The sequence below is a fragment of the Amborella trichopoda genome, chromosome 4, assembly GCF_054954075.1.
Source record: "Amborella trichopoda isolate Santa Cruz 75 chromosome 4, AtrichopodaSantaCruz75HAP2 v2.0, whole genome shotgun sequence".
NCBI lineage: Eukaryota > Viridiplantae > Streptophyta > Magnoliopsida > Amborellales > Amborellaceae > Amborella > Amborella trichopoda.
In genome coordinates, this window is record NC_142339.1 from 8,971,732 (window position 1) to 8,992,085 (window position 20,354).

General features: G+C 36.6%; 1 protein-coding gene across 1 annotated transcript; it reads right to left on the bottom strand.

The window, feature by feature from the left end:
• Positions 1–249: 249 nt before the first annotated feature.
• Positions 250–19,048, bottom strand: LOC18442890 (tobamovirus multiplication protein 1). The gene is made up of 15 exons (XM_088863760.1): positions 18,827–19,048; positions 18,328–18,346; positions 17,592–17,680; positions 17,130–17,191; positions 16,063–16,153; positions 10,937–11,027; positions 10,793–10,845; positions 7,698–7,769; positions 7,492–7,564; positions 7,225–7,270; positions 7,030–7,093; positions 1,722–1,775; positions 1,562–1,639; positions 820–952; positions 250–614 (listed from the first exon to the last, which is right to left on the bottom strand). Exons 1-14 carry the CDS (start codon positions 19,046–19,048, stop codon positions 860–862), a joined length of 1,107 nt encoding a protein of 368 aa, XP_088719886.1. The 3' UTR covers positions 250–614; positions 820–859.
• Between the last annotated feature and the right edge of the window lie 1,306 nt (positions 19,049–20,354).

Below are 20,354 nucleotides of genomic sequence, written 5' to 3' on the forward strand. Positions count from 1 at the left end.
GATCTATAGGGCATACAAGGTGGTTGAAAGAATAAACCTTCAAACTCTCCCAAGACGGTTCAACAATTGGATCTTCCCTAACCGCGCTTTACATAAAAGAATTTGGTTCGCAAGTTGCACCTTTGAATTGATTTGTAACTGGAAAGAAGGTTGCATCTTTGACTTGATTTATAACTTGGAAAAGGATATTCAAGTTTTGAACCCTCAAATCGCTTAAAATAAAGGGAAAAACATAACAATGCCTCTACATCACTATCAACCATCCCCAAATATGGATATTTTTTAATTCCAAAAATTAATTTGAGTCTGTACATAGATTTTTCAAAAGAAGAAAACTCAGTAATTTCTTTTCAGTGCCTTCTAACCGTATATTTGCCTTAAATCGGCAACCCTAGGTGATAGTGCCCCTACATCAGCAGGACAATCTGAGACGTAGCTCACCATTAAGCTCTATACAGTGCTAAGGCTTTATAAGTCGAATCGCTTTCAGAAACTTGAAACCGGTTTGTTATATGTTCAACCTGGGCCTCCAATTTCAATGGTTGATGGAAATTCTTTTGTGACTAGGTCAAGCTTACGGAATCGAGAGAGAAAAAAGACTGGGCCATCAAGTTCTGAAACAATTAGCCAAAAATGAAAAAGAAAAAAATTAGCCAAGAAACAAAAGATTATACAGGAATTCTCCATATTTAGATGTCATGAACCACAAAACCATGGTTTTCTAGCAAACAACAGACTAGGACATAATCATCACCAGCTCAACCCTGCTTAAAGGCATCCACTTTTGATGCCCAACTTTATGTGGGAGACAGAAAATACCGGTATTGAGACGTAGATAGATTTGGTCAAGAGTGAGCTTTTAGTGAATGGGGTGATATTGGTCTGAGACACGCTTTGGTGGCAACTTCCGGAGGATGAAAAGGACCAGAGCTGATGGAACAATCTCTACTAACTGTCAACCCAACAATTCGTTTATTAGCACAGAACATTCTCGACATATCAAATTGGACAAACGAATATGAGGCTCTCTCTTTCTCTCTCTCTCTCTCTCATCATATACATGCAACATGCAGACTGGTATGATACAGTAGCTGTGTAAATGAGCTTTACATTCAGTTTAATAGGCAGTGCAGACATAGTTTGGTTGATCTGGAAATCATGTACAAAAGAGAGGTGCACTTGCATCTAAAGTTCGCTAAAGACATTACAAATTAATCTGATTTACAGTGTGAAATAAATACATAGGAAGACATTACAGATAGAGCCATGAAGCAATTGGAGAATGAAGATGCATGAGAAAATGGAATGGATGACCAAAAGGAAAAAAGAGCTACTGTTCTTCAATTTAGAAGAACTAGAATATCAGCAACTATAGATAACATATAATTGAACATATCCATGTAAAATTGGAGTAATAGAGAAGAATACCAGGCTGTAATGGTCAGAGGTATAAAAATTGTTGGTACCAAATGTAGTATCTAAAGCAATGCATGAACTCATGCATATGTATAGACATGCACCTCAGGGATAAATGGATAAATGATTGAAAATGCATGCTCACCGTGTAATATATGAGATTAAGAATAGGATGGTTGAGGACATCAAGGTCCACATCTTTATCAAATGCAGAAAAGGCGACCTGCGAATGCAATTTATGTTAGGGCCACAAAATCCACAGTAATATGTTTTCAAATTAAAAGTAACAGAAAATTCGAACTCACCATAAAGCACCTAATCAGGAAGCAAGTGCAGCAAATTGCAGTCACAAAACCGACCTGCAAAAGAGATGGCCCTATTCTTAATGATGAGATAAATGGAAATAGAAGGAACAGAGTGAGTTCTTTAATAAATTCTCACTTATGCTCAGCTTGTAGGAAGGTTCAGGTCTAGAAACAAGCAAATGTGAAGAGTATACTTTTCCTGGATTGCAATTGCAGTTATTCTGAGACGGAAAGAGAATGCAAGGGATATGATCCAATGGCCCAAAGGAAGATTAGGAGAAAATTCAATGCCATGTAACAATGGCACACATTGGGAAGGTATTTGACATGAGTGATGATGTCACACATGTTCTACATGTTCTAGATGCGGGCACCAGTAGCATATGCACTATCTCATCAACAAACTCTGTGTCATCTGTTGACGTGTCAAAACATTACCATACCATGTACACATACTAGGCACATGTGCTTAAATATCAGGAAATAACTTGTGTCCATCATTTAAAGCACACTGTCCAGAACCCTTCTCGAGGAAAGCTAATTGTATTAAAGAGTTAGACAAACTTCATTCAAGTATATTATTGCGTGTAAAAATTGGGAAAAGTCCTCCCACAATCAAAAGATGCAGCCAGTCTCACACTATGACAAAGACAGCCAGAAATGAGGAAAAATGGAGGGTGGCTTCACACTTCAAGGCGTGTTGAGCATTAAAGATGTACGGAGGGCCCGATGTTTTGTGAAGCCGTTTGCAATGGTATTGACCTCTCACCAAAAATGATGATATGTGGCAGTGAGCGAGGAACTTCTAGGATGTATCTCTTAAAAAATCTGGTCTAAATCTCCATAGGTGGGTAGAAACTCTATTAGCACAACTGATGGTGTTTGGAGTCCCCTTCAAACACTAATGGTGGCCTCAGCTTCCATCAAATAGCTTTAGACTTGTTAGGAGAGAACATGATTCATACAATTTAGCATCCCAATTTAGTAGGAAGTCTGAGGTGATGTAACTTTTGAATCCTTCAAGCCATCTGGCCCATTTCAATCACCACCTTTTTGATGTTCTTCATAACATTTAAGATGGCTCTCTCCATGGCTTCGAAAGTCATCAGGTTTCATTTTAGCCATGTATTATAACAAGGCGAGATTGTTTAGACCAGGACTGAACCTTGGGGTTCAAACTTGATACCCCCTGAACACTTCCAAGACCTCTGTGATGGACCATGTTTGATTTGAGGTCACGAGAATAAGAATGGGAACTGTTCAGCGATGCTCAAATTCCCCAGCCATCTGTTCAGCCATAACCATACACTTTCCCTAGTTTTTGGTAGCAATCGAACTACAGTTGCGAAGTTATTGCAAGCTGAGAGTACCCCTTTCCATGCTGCAGACATACCAAGGTTGGCATTGATCTTTGGCAGCCAACACGACACATTCGACCCTTATTTTTGCTGAGTGACCACCTTCCAATGATGTGTCTCTTGGGTCACATGGCACCAAAGCCATGTCTGCACTATTGGACATACATGTCTACATTATTGCATGTACATGTCAATGATTAGACATAGATAATTTATTTTTATTTAATTTTATTAATAAAGAGTCAAAAATTAATTCGTATATAAACATACATGATACAAATTAATTATATATATATATATATAGGGAGAGACTACAAAATGCCTATGGGCAAAAATGAACAGTATTTTCGCCCATAGGCTAGGCGCAGTCCGATTTTTTCAGACAGCATGGATTAAAGACCGTCATGGACATAGTGACGGGATTTTTTTCACACAAAAATTGTACGATGGCCGCCATGGCTCCCGTAGGTCCGTCGTGGGCGAATACTGTAGCAATTAGCCTATAGGCATTTTTTAAACTTTTCCATATATATATATATATATATATATATGTCCCCTTCCTCGTAATAGTACATTTATGTTATAATGAAATGGCCCTCTGACTTCCTACATCAGCTCGGGGGAATCCCTTCGCCACACTAGAGGACTTACTCAATGTAGGGCACAAAGGGACAAATTGAGAGCAATAAGTCTATCTCCCACTAATGGACTCGAGCTATGGGAGCCAGAAACTATAGCTGGCAGCCCAAACAACGAGCAAGCCAAACATACATCACCCCTAAAGCTTGACAGGAGGTTCTTTTCAGTCGAGCCTCAAAATTGATAAGAGTAACCATTTTAGGCTCATGCTTGGTGAATGATGGTTAAAGATGTTAAGAAGTCATGGTGCAAGGCCAGAGGACAAATGCAGCGTACCCAGGGATTAACATTAAAAAGGTGGGTTCGTCTCTTATGGGAGATTAACAGTTTAAGGTGATCAACAATGGAACACCTTACTGGAGGAACCTGTTTCCTTCTTGATGTAATACGTACTGTCAACATTTCGAAAAAAAAAAATTTATGTAAGACGTAACTCTACGACAGGCCATCAAGTAAAATATATAGTGGGTATCCATAGAGCGAACTAAGTGAATCAGGGGAATTTGATGGAAAAAGGTTGAGTCTATGAATCGGAGCAGACATTAACATTAGTCTTTAGAAGATCCCCATATGGCCATTTTTTGAGAAGAATGGGTAGGCTCCCCAAAAAATAGGAGAGCTCAAGATAGGACAAAATGACAAAGTAAAAACCTTAGGCTCTTTGGACAATTGCTCTGGAGGAAGTGAAAACAGCACAGGGGTCTTATAGACCTGGTCAAAATAGTTACAGAACCTAGCCAAAAAAAAGTTACAGAACCAGTCAAAGGAGAAAATATCTAAATGGAAGTGGACAAGTAGGTGGAAACAGGGCCTATGGTCTTATAGACCTAGACAATATCACATATGAATCAGCAAAACAAGAACATGGTACAAATCTTTTAAAAAGAAGTAGACTAAGGATGCAATATATTAGTTGTAGCTGAGAAACTAATAGTCAGTTTGGATGTACCCAAAGATGCTAGTTTTTTCGATGATAAGTGAATAAAATCTCCCAGAGGTCTAAACACGTTGTATGTCAAGTTTTTTCGGAGGCAAAAATAAAATATCAAATCTATGGTGAAATCGACATCCTAAAATATCCCAATAGGACTCGACCCACCCCCCTAAAAATGGAGTTACTCTACCCCGTACTCCAACAGAAGAAACCCCTTCCCAGCTCACCACTTTAACTCGTTATTTCCACCATTACCAAAGGGTGCAATCTTTGTTGTTAGACAAAAAGAATTGACCTCCCTCTCTAAAACCATCTCAAAAGCTATATCCATCTCTCTTTTCAGCCTCTCTCTCAGCCAACAGCCGGAATCCTCAATTTCAAGGGTTCTTTCTCTAATCCTCAATTTCTAGGGTTCTTTCTCTCTACCTTTCATTTATTTGAAGGCATTTCCGGTTTGGTTCTTTTGCAACCCTACCATTCATGTGTTTCTGTCTCTTTCAGAAAGAGAAAAACCATAAAACCAAGAATTGCTTAATGGAGGTTTCATGGGTAATTATCTGAACTTTCCAATGGGTTTATTTGGGTCTTGGGATTTTCGGGTTGGAAGTTTTGCAGGATTTTTTGAGATGTTTAGTTGTGCGCATTGAGAGAGAGTCGCATAGAAGCAAGGGTTTTCAATGGGTTGGGAGGAATGTAAAAAAAAGGGCTTTTAGAATGTCCAAAAAACTTTGTAAGGGTAGAAAACAATTCAAAGTTTTTAAAATGTATACTTGAAAGACTCGTAAGTATTTCATAGTAAGTTTTCATAATTTGACCTCCAAACTAGCTATAAATGATATAAAAATGTTAAGTTTGCAAATGGAGTTAATATACAGACTATATCAAAATATGGCAGATACTTGTGGATAGATAAATATTATTATATATTCATTTCATAGAGATTATTGTCATATATTTATTTTTAAATTTCATATTTAGACAAAAAAAATATGCTCAATCAGGAGTGTCATCAAACGATGTGCATAATCCTTCCTTCATACACGAACTTTTTCATATTTTAGAACCTTGACTGCCATTTCTTCGTTTCTTTGACTATTTTTCAATACAAATCCTCTTTATTCTATTTTAAATATTTCCCAGGTTAAAATAATTTAAAACAAAAAACTGTTTTACACCTGAACAATCTCAATAGTTGTGTCCAATTATGGGATTATTCCTACATATATATCCTGTTATAGCTACATCCAAGATATATGTATGGCACAAACATAGAATAGCAGCATATTTTGCTAAATTAAAAAGAATAGGTGAAGCAGAAACCCATCCATACATGACCTAATGATTTCGTTATGATATAAACAAAAGATTGTGTTAATTAATCTCTAAAACTAGTATAAAAATAAGGAAATGAAGCAAACATCAGATAAAACATAAAACATCGTATATCAAAATAGAAACAGTGAAACATTAGTTTAACAATAATCTAACAAAATAAAATGAAAAAAGAAACCAGATGCCATAAAAAATAGGAACTACGTATAAATTTAATTAAAAATAGAACAAAATCTTTCACTTGAAAAAAAAATACAAGGAAATTTTGTCCGGTCTAATTATTTTCATGTATGAATTGCTTTTTGGGTAAAGGGATTCTCAGTCCCCCAAAAGTATAGGCATTAATCAAAAAAGAGCTTGCCACAAGATATTTATCACCAATGGACCTTTTATTAGAAAACATTAAGTGCTCCAATTCGTTTTCTCTTTCATTGTCTTGTTTTTGAAAGATAATTAGTAAAACATTTCACTAACCGATGTTCCCATTCACACTCGGATTTCCCCAGCAATGAAGCAAATATTGTTGTCTACAATGGAGTAAACCCTAGGCCAAGCCAAAAAGACACAAAATTAAGATTAAGGAAACAGCATGACAGAGCACTAAGATAGGAAAACAATGAAATCATAAAACCAGCTTCATGGCACTAGAATGATGCACTTCCACATACCAAGATGGGTCTAGCCTGAAATTCTAAAGATACATGAGCATCCCCAACCAAAATTAATGTCCATTGGAGTCCTAAAAGATGTTTATATGCTGGATGTGCTAAAGGAGCCAGTGCAAAAATCTTAAGCACTATTAATAAAGCTCTGTAATTCAAGGAATATGCTAATTTAGATGCAAAATTCATCACAAATTAAAGAGGTACCAACCTACCGAACAAAATCAAGCAATATGTCAGATATGAATAAAAAATGGAAAGATCATATCTGATGCAAGAGTACTGGCAATAGATAGCATCCAATTGTTCTATTCCATTATGACAGAAGTAATTCAGCACATAAAATAGAGAACGGTTAATAACAACTCATTTTTTATTCAAACCTCATTCAGCTTCTTTCGACGTCCTTTAGACTCAATTGGGAACCGTCTCAACATAAAGAACAACCTAAAAAGCATAAATGGTCTTGTAAGGAATAGTTCATTTCATGAAATAATATGGAAAAACTTGCATAATTGCTCCCTCAAGAATAGTATGGAAAAACTCGCATAATTGCTCCCTCAAGAATAGAAAATTACCTCCCACCATACAACAAGAAACCCAGTGCCGCAAAGAAAGAAACAACTGCAAGCAGTATTGAGTGAGAATGCAAGTCAGCATCAATCTATCCAAGGGAAACATGACTATTCTCTGCCAATAAAGTATAAAAATGATGACTTAGATTTGTAAGGCTGTATTCTTCATGGGAATAACTCAAAATCCCCCGGGACCAGGGGGGGGTTTGGTTTGTTGGTTCTGAAGGGAGCAGGATACAAGAAAATCTAAAGGAATAGAACTACAACCACCTGCGAAGAACAGTTTAGCTATTTCCAGAGCAACAGCATTTGGACTTACACGTACATAAATCCAGATGCACACCTGCCAAAATAGTTATATAGTCAATCAGTCGACAAAGATACACATAACAGCATACAAAAAATTAGAATAATGACTATCTCAGTAGTTCGTGAATACACAACTATCACAGGAAATTGGGAAGCTCTCTACATGCCTGTAGAAGGTATATAGCACCATTGATCATCAAATATGCAGGTCTGAGCCTATCAATACGTAGGCTTCTTGCCTGAAAAAAACATCCCAATAATACGATAAGTCGACATCAGCCCTTGGTTTATTACATGATATAACGAGATGAAGACAACAACATGAAAATAAAAGGACCATGCCTGGTGATATATCTCTGCCCAAAATAAGACGAGCAAAGTGTATGTTGAAAAGAAAAGAAGTCCAGGAAGTTCTAGAAGTACCATTTGCAAAACCTGCATCAATAAATAAATTTTAGGAAAACCATCCTCCCAGCCGACACGAACAGAAGCAAATTACATAGAACAGTGGAAGTAGCATCATGCAGTTGATGCAATAATACTACAGAAACTTAGAATTCCAGGTGAATGGTTCATAAGCCCACTAACAATATGACTTCATAAGTGAAAGTGTGAAAGAGAAGCGAACCTTTAACTAGTGGAGGACAGTGGCCATTCATGCAATTAAGAGACCATCATACACAAATAAACTCCACATGTAAGTTACAAATGCAAAATGACCGAGCTGTAAAAGCAAAATGCCATATAGGTCTCTTTAAGTGTATTAATCTTGCAGACGTGTATCATACAATTATTGTCTATTTCTAGGAAACGACCATCATTAATTCTGTTATTTAGACTTATTCTGTATCGGATCAAGCAAAGTGCAATATAGTTCTCTGACTGGTATTTCCAGAAGAATCACCATTGAGTTTTATCTTAAATAGAGTGTTGTCTATTGATCATCCATGTATCTCAAGACAGACTCGGGCAAATATGAAAGTGAAGAATCTTGAATGACTCAACGCAAACTTCAATAGAACCGTTTTCAAGTCACAATGGAACATTCTATTCCCTAAACGAAGAACATATAGCATAATCTTGTAAAGAACTGGTAAAATATCAGAAAGGAGTTTGAAAACCCTTATAATGTCACTAAAGGGGTCAAAAGATTACAAATTACATTTGAAGACATATGCTTTTAAATTTCTATATCCATCAGGTACCTCCTCAAAAAAGTATTAAAAAATTCCCAAAATTGCCCCTATTTGGTGTTGGGAAGCAAGAACAATTAATGGTACTTCAGTAATTTTACCCCCAAAGAAGCCTTAACCTAATGAGTGTACCCCTTTGGGTGTAAAACTGCCCAAGTACCCCTAATTGTTAGGGCTTCCACCACCGAACAGGGGGAATTTGGAAAATTTTCGAAGTTTTCTTTTTTTTGTTTTTTCTTGGGGAGGAAGTACCTGATTGATATAGAAACTTAAAAGCATACCCTACATGAAGTTTGTAATCTTTTGACCCTTTTAGTAATATTGTAAGAAGTTTCAACCTCTTGTTTGATATTTTCCCTAAAGAATATTAGAAAAAGAGATATGATGAGTGGCAAAAATATTGACTAGTCATATTGCAGCATAAACAAATGAGTTGAGAAAACAAGTCCAAAGCTCTAAACAGTCAAAAAGTTAATTCATTTTCTGAGTGGCACAGACAAGAAGTTCATCAGTTTGAAGAGAAATGTGTTAGATAATGAATTATGTCTTAAGATCCATTTCATCAGCGAGGTTTCCCCAAGCTTCCGTTTTTCAGTTCCTCAATTTCTCAAGGAAACATACATGGCTCTTTTCTATGAGAAATAGATTGCTAGTTACAACTCTACGTTGTTTCCGATTTCTGGAGCACGTGTAACAGCTCCATTGGTGTTTAGTAAGTTCTTATACAGCAGAAACAATTAAAGAAAGTTTTTTACATCATAAAAAACAAGACCCTTACAAAGGTAATAGCTAAATCCTAAAAAAAGAAAGGCAATCATAGCACAGTATTTACTGCCATCCAAGGGGGATTTTCTGTACCCCAGATCCCAGCATAGCACTTGGAGAGATTTCAGTGTTACTCTTAGACAAAGTGGTAATTTGATCAACTGTTAAATTTACTTAGCCAATAAGCTGTCATTCTAACAAAGTTGCATATGCTCCACATAATATAACTTCAATTCACACCCAAACCAAATAAATAGAGATCACCTCAGTCAAATAAAAGATTCCCACCCATATAGAGATATATCTTCCATTCAATAGAACCAACACATTTAAGACTCTCGAAAGGATTAAAATATCCTGCAGACAGTAATTTTCCAACTTTCATTTGAAAGAAAGAGAAGCTAAGACCCAATTTCTCTATCTCAATTTGCAATGTGATAGTCTGGAACTAGAATATGCATTGCTTTTTAAAATTTCAAAAAAATTTAAAAGGTCAATTTAACAATTTTAAAAATAAAAAAAAAAATCATAAAGAATGCAAGCCTCTCAGAGGCAGAAAGCTCATGACAGTAAGACCCTCTCTCTAGCAGCTTTTCTTAGTCTTTCTTCCAAGCTTTACCTTCAATTCTTACTCTTTCTTCCAAAATTATACCCTCAACAGTCCCATTAATTCTATGTAGCTCAAGGCCAAAGAACCTCTACGGAGACCAAAATGGCCATCAGCCCAAATATTCCACTTCCCTCTAAGACCTATCAAGCAAGCACATAGCTCTATGGTCGCAGGATCCTATCTTATCTACAGTAACCAAACCACCATCAATACAGATGCACATTTGTTTACAGGTACGTGGATACAAACATATATAACTTGAAATACGCATATCTATAAAACTACATGAATTTGCAAAGGGTGCTGCAAGGACATTACAATTTCAAGATCTTGCCAGTCTCCCCACAACAAAAAAATGCATATAATCATCAGCACTGTCTAGATCTGATAAAATTCCCCTGTTCCTTTGGTACATAACTATTTCAAAGACATTCCATCATAGGTCAAGCCAGCACAAAGGAACACCGAGAACATGTTGCATGCATCTTCTCATGAAGACAAATATATAAGTGTAAACCTGCAGGTCATCTCATAATATTATAAATACACAGCAATTAAATTTGAAAAGTTAAGGCCATGTGCAACATTCGACAATTATAACATGCAACATTCGACAATTATAACATGCAACATTCAACAATTATAAACGATCTGACATATTTATGCTTGGTTGACTCATGAAAGAAGAACTTACTTTAGGCTTTAGAAGGAAAACACTTCTATAAAATCCAAACAGAATTGCGCGGACTGCCACAGTACAGAAATAATTAGCAAATTAGGTAAAAAAAAAAAATCCAGCAAATTGTAAATAGAACATCAATCCAGCTTTCGCTCTTACGTCCATTCACAATGAAATTCATCAAGTGGAAAACCTTTTGTGTTGTCCATCCATACTCTGGTACACGCAACTGAATGCGGAAAAGTTGTATCTGCAAAATGGTTAACAAAATTTAGGTCATCCTACAACATCAGCTTGCAGTCATCCTACATATCATCTTGCATAAATTAATTCAACCAACAACAAATTCATGAGAATGGATGTGAAACACGAGATACATAGTGAACATCCCAAATCTTAACTCTTCGGTGGAAATGATTAGTTTTAAGAAAGAACCAAAAGTAAGAATAGTTTTAATATTTTGTTGTTATTTCCCTTTCCTCATGAATTTAGTGTTGACAGAATTGAGATTCATGATAGTCAGCCTGAAGGAATTATGGCCAGAAGGTTAGGCATAATTCAAAGATTCATCCAATTAACTAGGCTCTCTTCCTAAACTCAATACCAAAATTCTGGATCTCACACCAACAAGATCCACGTTTTTCCTACCACATTTCATCTTAATAGAATAACTAAATATAATAAGATTTACACAATAATTTTGCTAAAGTATATCGTTAATGAATAAGTTCAGAAATTTTTTTATAGGAAAGAAGTCCAAGAACAGTCAAATTTATTGATGGAGGCATATAGCTTCTGTACAGCCATAACTTTTAAAATGACCATTTCCTTCATTATAGTGTATTAGATCATACTCATCCCATATCATTTTTATTTTTTTCCTATATCATTTTTATTTTTATTCTATCCAAGAGAGTTTAATCCACCATTAAAAAAAATAAGACTATTTGTCATACTAACTTGTTACAACTTAAAACGGGATAGGACTTAGCATTTTCACCAAAATTCAGCTGCCCACACCTACTTATCTAATTCTTGCAATATTGCTACAACTTTCATATTTCTCAGCATATAATTTTAAAAGTTTGTGAGCAGCATCACATTACATTAAATCCAAGACTGCATTCAAGCAAGCTCAGCATTGATATCCTAGCAGCTGCCATCATCATCATCTGAGCCTTATCGCAACTATTTGGGGTCAAGTATACGAATCATGTTCCACCATTCCTCTCTATCAAGGGTCATACCCTGAATCAGACCATAGGTCATCATATCTCTTCTCATTACTTTCATCCATGTCCTTTTGGGCCTTCCCCTTACCCTTTTAGAGCGTTCCACTTGAACCAAATCGCCCTTCCTATTTGGTGTTGTTCTAGGTCAACGTGACACATGGCTAGAGCACCAAAGTCTATTTTTCCTCATCTTATCGCCTTTTGGAACCAACCCTAAGTTCCTTCTAATGTATTCATTTTGAATTTTATCTTTTCTTGTTTTGCAACTCATCCATCTCAACATCTTTATCTTAACTACATTCATTATATAAAAATATTGTTTCTTGACTGCCCAACATTGCGTCCCATAAAGTATGGCTCATCTTACAACCTTTGGAAGGACATATCCACTTTGTACAGCAAACTCTAATCCTATACATGCTATCTTCCTCAATCTCTCCATTCTCATAGATTATTGACCCAAGATATCGAAAATAATCTCTTTTAGATACTTCTTGGCCATCAATCTTAATTTATTATTCGTTTTTATACCTGTTATTACTAAATTTGCATTAATATATTATGTATGTCTGGCCAATTTTAAAACCTTTAAATTCTAAAGATTCCGTCGAAAATTTTTACTTTGCATTGACACCATTTCTAGTCTCATTAATCAAACGTATGTCATTCGCAAACAATATACACCACGGTACCCTCATCTTATAGATGCCCAGTTAACTCGATCATAACCAAAACAAAGAAATAAGGGATCACAGCCGACCTCTGATATAAGCCTACTATCATTGAAAACTCACTTGTCTTTCTACTAGTTGTCCTCATACTAGTTAGCACTCCCTCATCAAATATCTCTCTTTCATGTTATAATTGTTGCTTAGTCACACTCCCACTATTACATAGTGTAGCTCATAAGTTTGATCCCTCTATAATTCATACAATTATGTATGTCTCCTTTGTTTTAGTCATAGGTAACACGGTAATTTTTCTCCATTCGTCTGGCATTTTCTTTGTTCACAAAAGCTTCTTGAACAACTTGGTCAACCAGAATCAAGTTAATCTCTACCAAGCACTTTCCAAAACCTCTATTGGGATACCATCTGATCCTAAAGACTTTCCTATCTTTATTTTTCTCAATGCTTCTCCAGATTCAGATATCCTAATCCTACAAATGTATCTATGATCTTTGACCTCATTTATGTCAAAGGTTCCTCCTAATGTTGTGCTCCCATAGTGGTCGTCATTTAGCAATTTTTGAAAATAAATTCTCCACCTTTCGTTGACCTCATCATCCTTCACTAACACCCTCTGATCCTCAATCCTAATGCATTGAAGATGATCTAGATACCTACATTTCCCCTCTCTCATTTTTGCTAGTTTGAATACATATTTTTCACCTTCTCTTGTCCCTAATTTATTGGATAGTTCAATATATGCCTTAAGCTTGGTTTTACTTACTATTTTCTTGGTGTTCTTCTTGTCATTTTTATATTCTTGCAAGTTTTGGTCATTTCTATTCTTTTGCCAAGGTTTGTAACATGATCGTTTTTTGCTGGTAGCCTTTTGAACCTCATCACTCCACCACCAAGTTTCCCTATTTAAGGGTCTTTTCCCTTTAGATTCTCCTAAAGCCCCACCTTCTTAATACATTTAGCCATCTCATTCTACATAACATTAACTCCATCCTCAAAATTATATTCTCGTTCTGTTATCAATTTATTCCTAAGTAAGTCTATTTTCTCCCTTTTTTAATTCCACCACCTAGTTCTTGGACACCTATTAATTTCACTCCTCTTCCATCTCTTTATGCAAACATCCATAACCATGAGCTTATGTTGTGTAGCCAAACTCTCTCCTAGGATGACCTTACATGATGGTCTATTTGCCTTCTTAACTAGAAAAAAGTCTATTTGGCTTTTATACGTTCTGCTTTTGTGAGTTATTAAATGTGAAGGCCACATTTTAAAGTAGGTGTTGGGTATTGTGAGGTCATAAGCCATAGAGAAATGAAGAATAGTGTCACATATCTCATATCTTCTCCAAATCCATATCCTCCATTTACCCTTTTACATCGTCTATTATTTTTTTTACATGACCATTTAAACCCCCCCAAAAAAAGTCATCTCTCGACCTTGGACTAGTCCATCCATGTCCTCCCATAATTGTCTTTTAGTTCTATCATCTAGTATTAGGCAGCTGTCAATTTCCAAAATCTCTTCTAGAAAATCCACATTACTCCAAGGTTCAGGGAAGCCCCAAAACATCTTATCAAGGCGTGGATAACCTTCAATTATTTAGGGCATCAGAAAATATTGCTAAATTGAAGGAAGGGCCTTTGCCCATGCTTCCAGAGAGTCCATCCTTCCAACCAATCCCATCCCAAATGCACCTTTTTATATTTCGTCTTACCTAACTCATCATCATCAAAGCCTTTTCCCATTTGGGGTCGGCATACCTAACTATCCCTGATAAAACTCTGGTCACCCAATAACCAAAAGGATATCACATCAATATAAGTTTTAAGAATTAATACCTCGTTTGGAGTCTATTTCGGTGCTACCAAAGACCCGCAACAAGATTCTGACCTATCCTTTATAACCCTCTATTCACAAACTTATGCTGCATCCACATCCCATTGAACTCCTCACTAGTTAGCTCCCATGAGATAAAACCCAATATACCTGTACACCACTGCTCTAACCACCATCACAGATTAAAGGAGGCTCTTAATTTCTATCCTCCAAAAAGCCCGAAAACATGAACTAGTGTATAAGTTCAAATTTCAAAAGAAACAAGTCGAGTTCCAAAAGTGCTCACCATCCACAAGCTAATCAGCACCATAGGACACCTAAAAGCATCCATTTGATGGACACAGGGAAAAAGGGTCTAACCCCAAATACCACTTTATAATTCAAAATGGATAAGTAGATGCTCAATTGTCTCCATCATTTTACACACAATACAAATTCAAAACTGAAACCAGACGGTTTCCTATGAGGAACTCACTTCTAACCACATGATCCTTCCAACTATCGGCTCTCTACATATATATCCATTCATGGTCCCCAGAAGCAAACTCCCCTTTTAGGAATGGAGAGCAACTCTAAAATCTCCAACAGATAATAAACCAACTCTTCAAGCTCATCATCCCTGATCCCCACCTAGAGCGGTGAAGTCACATTACATTTTCAGTTCTCCCTTCCTATTGAAGCACACTGCTCAAAGGCCTCCTGATCCCCAGATAGCTAAAATAGAGATAAGAAGTACCATCACAAGCAAGCATCTTGGAGCATATATTTCAATTCTTCAGGAGCTCATCCTTTTCCCTACCCAACCTACCAATTACCCTACAATGTCTTATGCCTCCAATACCTACGGTAAAATGAAAACCAAGTGAAGTACTATCCCACCTAGCCCCACAATCTCCCACACTGACACCCCAAATTCTCCTTGTGATGCCACAACCAGTTTAGTGAAGTGCATGTTCCAATTTCTCAAAAGCTTTCTAACAGTATTTTGGTAACATGATATTTTATATACTGAGTGCTCAAAAAGTAGGAGCACAGAAAATTAAAAATACCATGTCAATATCAGAAGAAACTCTACAAGCCCTAGACTATTTCTAGGGATATCAAAATTTTATCTGTCATCTGCTGTTGCTTTCACTCATGTAGTACATGTAACATGAGACAAGTCCACTATACAATAAGCGCATGACATCTATTCCATTTATAAAAAACAACAAACGAAGGTTTTCAGTTGCCCTTAAGGGACTTGAGGAGATTGAGTGAGGAATCAAATAGTGTTTTGTAAATCACCTCAAATCTTTTCAATTAAAATACAAACTACTTGGATAACAACAAGAGTATTGCCCCAATTCGCATATCCCAAACCCATTGGATCCAATCCCCATGCCTCCTTGCCACTGATCAAATAAAGGAAGGACTCCTCCCTGCTCGTTGTCTTTCAAGTTTTTCAAAATAAGACATAGGTATCTACAAGTGTTAAATGAAGTAAACCAAGATATTAGAACTGGGCTTGACACAGATAATTCCAAACCTGTACCAAAAGGGCCCATAGAGCCAAGAGTCTCCATGGTACAGGCCTCCCAACTGCCTCGAAGTGTATTATATCAATCCCAAGCATGTACCTGAAACCAAGCCCATATTTCACTCAAACTGTGTCGGATTGCATCTACACACTCACCTCTCTTCCCCGACTCCGGGCACTGAACACCTCAAATTAATTTTATGCCCCAATGTCAGAACAGAATCTGAAAATAAACATTAGCTTTGCGAACTAAAGATTGCTAGACAAATCCCTCATTTCAAAAATACAACTAAATGGCTCAGATATTGTTATGAATAAAGAGGGGGAGAAGGAAACCTCCCTTCATAATCATCTCCCCAATTACACTGACAATTATTAGGATACATCAATTTGCCTAAGTATTTCAGACATCAATATTAGAGTACAGTTCATTATGTAATGCAGGCCATTTTAGTAGCCATCTTTCATTCCCCTGTATCCCAATGTCATAACCAGTTGTTGCAATGGTATTTTATGATGTTATTATTATTCACTTTCCATGTAAATGAGAAATGCCTACAGAAGCTACAACTCCCGCTTATCCTTTCTCCTTGCCTTGAGCTTCAAAGATCAAACCCTACTCACTATGCAAAGATTCAAGAAGGATTCATGCACAACATCTCTAATTGATCAAGGAAAACAAAAAGGGAAGGGGGGAGGCACGTAAGATAGAACAGTACTCGATCTTTTCTCAACAAAGTCCCCAGATGGTATCTGTCCCACCTTTCCTCATGGATGTGCTGGGTTTCCCTATGGCTCCAAGATTTCAAAGCATTATATATCCTAGCCAAGGAATCTCCTTGAACCCCCATGATTATCGCCCTCCCACTTATTGTTGATGTTTTTTATTTTTTTAGGTTAGTTCAAGGGGGATGGTGTCCTCAACCCGTGGTAGGAATGGAACTCGAGACGTTGTGTTGTAGCGACCCACCACCTTGACCACCTAGCCTTAAGCCCATTCCTGCCTATTGCTCATGCTTGTGCAGGGTTTTCCAACAAGTCCAAGGTTTCAAGTGATCACTTAGCCTTGCTCAGACTTTTTCCTAGAGGCCCTTTCTAATAGATGTTCTCTGGTGGAGATCACACCAAATATAGTTTTCTGGACTTTCATAAGCCAAGAGTCAGAGTTTTACATGCCACCTCTTCCTGGATCAAAAAACTTTATTGTTTTAGTCAAAAAGGTATGTTATCCATGAGAAGCTTTTCCCCACTTATCTCGAATTTCAACAAGGAGCTTGGCTGCTATGGAGCTCTTCCCAAATCCTAGAAATGAAAAATGAGAGGGCTCTTCCAGAATTTAAGGGGATGTAATGAAATTCAGTTCCCCTTCAAACGAAGACCATCACACTGAATCCTAGATTACAGCAATTAGAAACAAAGTTCACTGAAGTTGGTGCATTCTCTCATTCAAGCATCAGTGGGTCCTTGGACATTCACCATACAAAACAATGGTCCTTAGTGCACCCATTATAATGAGATAGGGCAAACTAAGGCCTCACCTGGATGCCATCCCAAACCATGGCTCGAGCGCTGTTGGGGAAGCATTTTGAGTGATGCCCAATTTGTCGGTCGGTGGTTTCTATCTTAACTACAAATGTAAGAGGGACAAAGATAAGTAATAGCTGTTTTATCTTAACCACAAAAGTAGCACACATTTCCATTAAACTCAAACCACATAATTTCTAAACCACAGGTTGCAGCCAAACAATGGGTGAAATGTACCAGTTGGCTTTTTCATGGATATAGCCAACAGTAATTTCAAGTGCACAATCTAGACTAATATAGCATTTCTCACAGATTGCACGGTCCAGATTTTAACCCGCAAATTTCATGACTCAGAAATGAAGAAATGCAAGGATATGTGTCCTTCAAAGGACAAACCAATCAACAGATCCCACCAAATCAACCTTCTATGGCTGTATTTTTTCTTGCCAATCCATCTCATGTATTATTGATATTACAGCCAGTAAAATCTCTGTAACTTTAATTCCTTTAGGAGTTTTAATTAGCTTAGTAAAGTCAAATTTGCACATGGCTTCCCAAAGACTGAGAAGGCAAGAAGAGGAAGCAGCCAGCCGAACACCAAACAATCACTTACCACCACCCAAGCAAAAGCATCAAATCATAAAGACCCATTATACAAATGACAGGAGAAAATACCCATCAACTAAAGTCTTTGATATTGTGGTAACAAATCTCAACCAAGTCAGAATCCATAAACAAAGTCATACCTACCAAGACTTTGACCCCAAAGCTACACGAAACCAAAAAAAACAAAAAGAAAAAGAGGACATTTTTTGAAGGTCAACATAAATAGTAACCTGCTTCATGTTTTTATGATTGGCCACTTAAACCAACTTTTCAATACAACTAATATATAAAGTCCCATTAACTGAACTAATGAGTAATGACCACCTCAAACAATCACAAGAGAGGCCAAACATAGAAATATCACAGAGAGAAAATTCCAACTCATCAATTCACCATGCCCCAACAATCTAGAAAACAATCGAATCCCTAAACTAAAACAAAGGAACCAAGCAAATCAAGCTTAAAATCAAAAAATGAAGAAAAATTTTTCTGAATAAAATCAGGACCATGACAAAAAGAATCATATTCACTGAAACGATCACACATCAAAAAACAAACGCATCAAAACCTGAGACATTATCGAGACAGAAACCCTAACTTTCCCAAAAAGGAAATAAAAGATAAAGAGTACAGACTAACTTACCAAAGCAACAGCAGCAACAGCCGAATAAGCAGCACAGAGAGCATAGAAGATCCCATCCTGCCATTTCTGAGAGTTCTGGACCTCGTCCCACCAATCCGAGGCCGCACTGTAAACTCTTTCGTCTTTCGGCAAAAGAACTGCCATTGTTGATCTAGGGGCCAGTGATACAGTAACCAGAAAGGGCGTCAGGTAACGTAAAGGAGGCAAGGCCGAGGAGGCCATCGACGAGAGTGAAGAATGAAGAGATCGGATGACGAGGACAGATGGAGACAAGAGGCTGCATCATACAAGTAAACACGTGGCGTCAGGCGAAAAAAAACAGTACTTGTTTCCGTCACATCCACTTTTGTTGCCGTGAAATAGACAGTCTACTATGTTGTATATCATTTTAGTGCGTGTGAAGTTTATTCTTTGGGAAATTTACGTCCGGAACGGGTTGCAATGAGTGCCTGGAAAATAGCATGTTATTATACAGGAGGAACGCATCATTAAATTTTTTTATTTTTTTTATAAATTTTGATTTTTTAAACATCAAAAAAAATGATAACTCCCGATATTTTTTATCAAATTTTTTATTCACTTAAAAAAATTCAACATAATGTGGTTTGATGGTCTTAACATCGGACTACTTGATTAACTTACAAAATTCAACAGAATGGGAGCCGATTTTCATAAAAAATTGCAACAGGATGTGGTCTGATGGCTCTAACATCTTAGCGCTTGGTTAACTTTCAAAATTCAATAGAATACGGTCCAATGTTAGAACCATTAGATTATTTGATTTTCATAAAAAAATGTCAACAGAAGGTAGTTTGATGATTCTAACATCGGACCGTTTACTTAACTTACAAAATTCAAGAGAATGTGGTCCGATATTAGAACCATCAGACGGCTTGATTTTCATAAAAAATTGCAACAGAATGTAGTCAAATGGCTCTAACATTGGACTGCTTAGTTAAGTTACAAAATTTGACATAATGCAATTCAATATTAGAACTATCGGACTGCTTGATTTTCATAAAAAATATCAACATAAGGCAGTATGATGGTTCTAATATCAGATCGCTTGCTTAACTTATAAAATTCAACAAAATGCAGTCCGATGTTTAAAGCATCGAATAGGGGAAAACTTGACAAACAATGAAAAATGTCAGGGTTACCAAGCAATCCGAGGTTTAAAAAATTAGACTTGGAAAAATTTGGTAAAAAATATAAAAAAATCAGGGATCCATCATTCCAGATAATAACAGGCTATTTTCGGGCCATTCTGTTATGACGATATTTATCTCTTCCTTATGTTTTAAAAACAAGGCTAACATATCCGAACCAATCAAATCATGCTAATTCATATATATATATATATATATTTTTTTAAAAAAAAACTAAGTTTCCAATTTTACCCTTTAAAAACTAAAAAAGACAAGGTTAACTTAAAAAGAAAACTAAAAACTCAACTTAAATCTAAAAACATAAAAATAGTAAAAATATAAAAGCAAAAGAAAAAAACCCAATGCATCGTAAACTACAT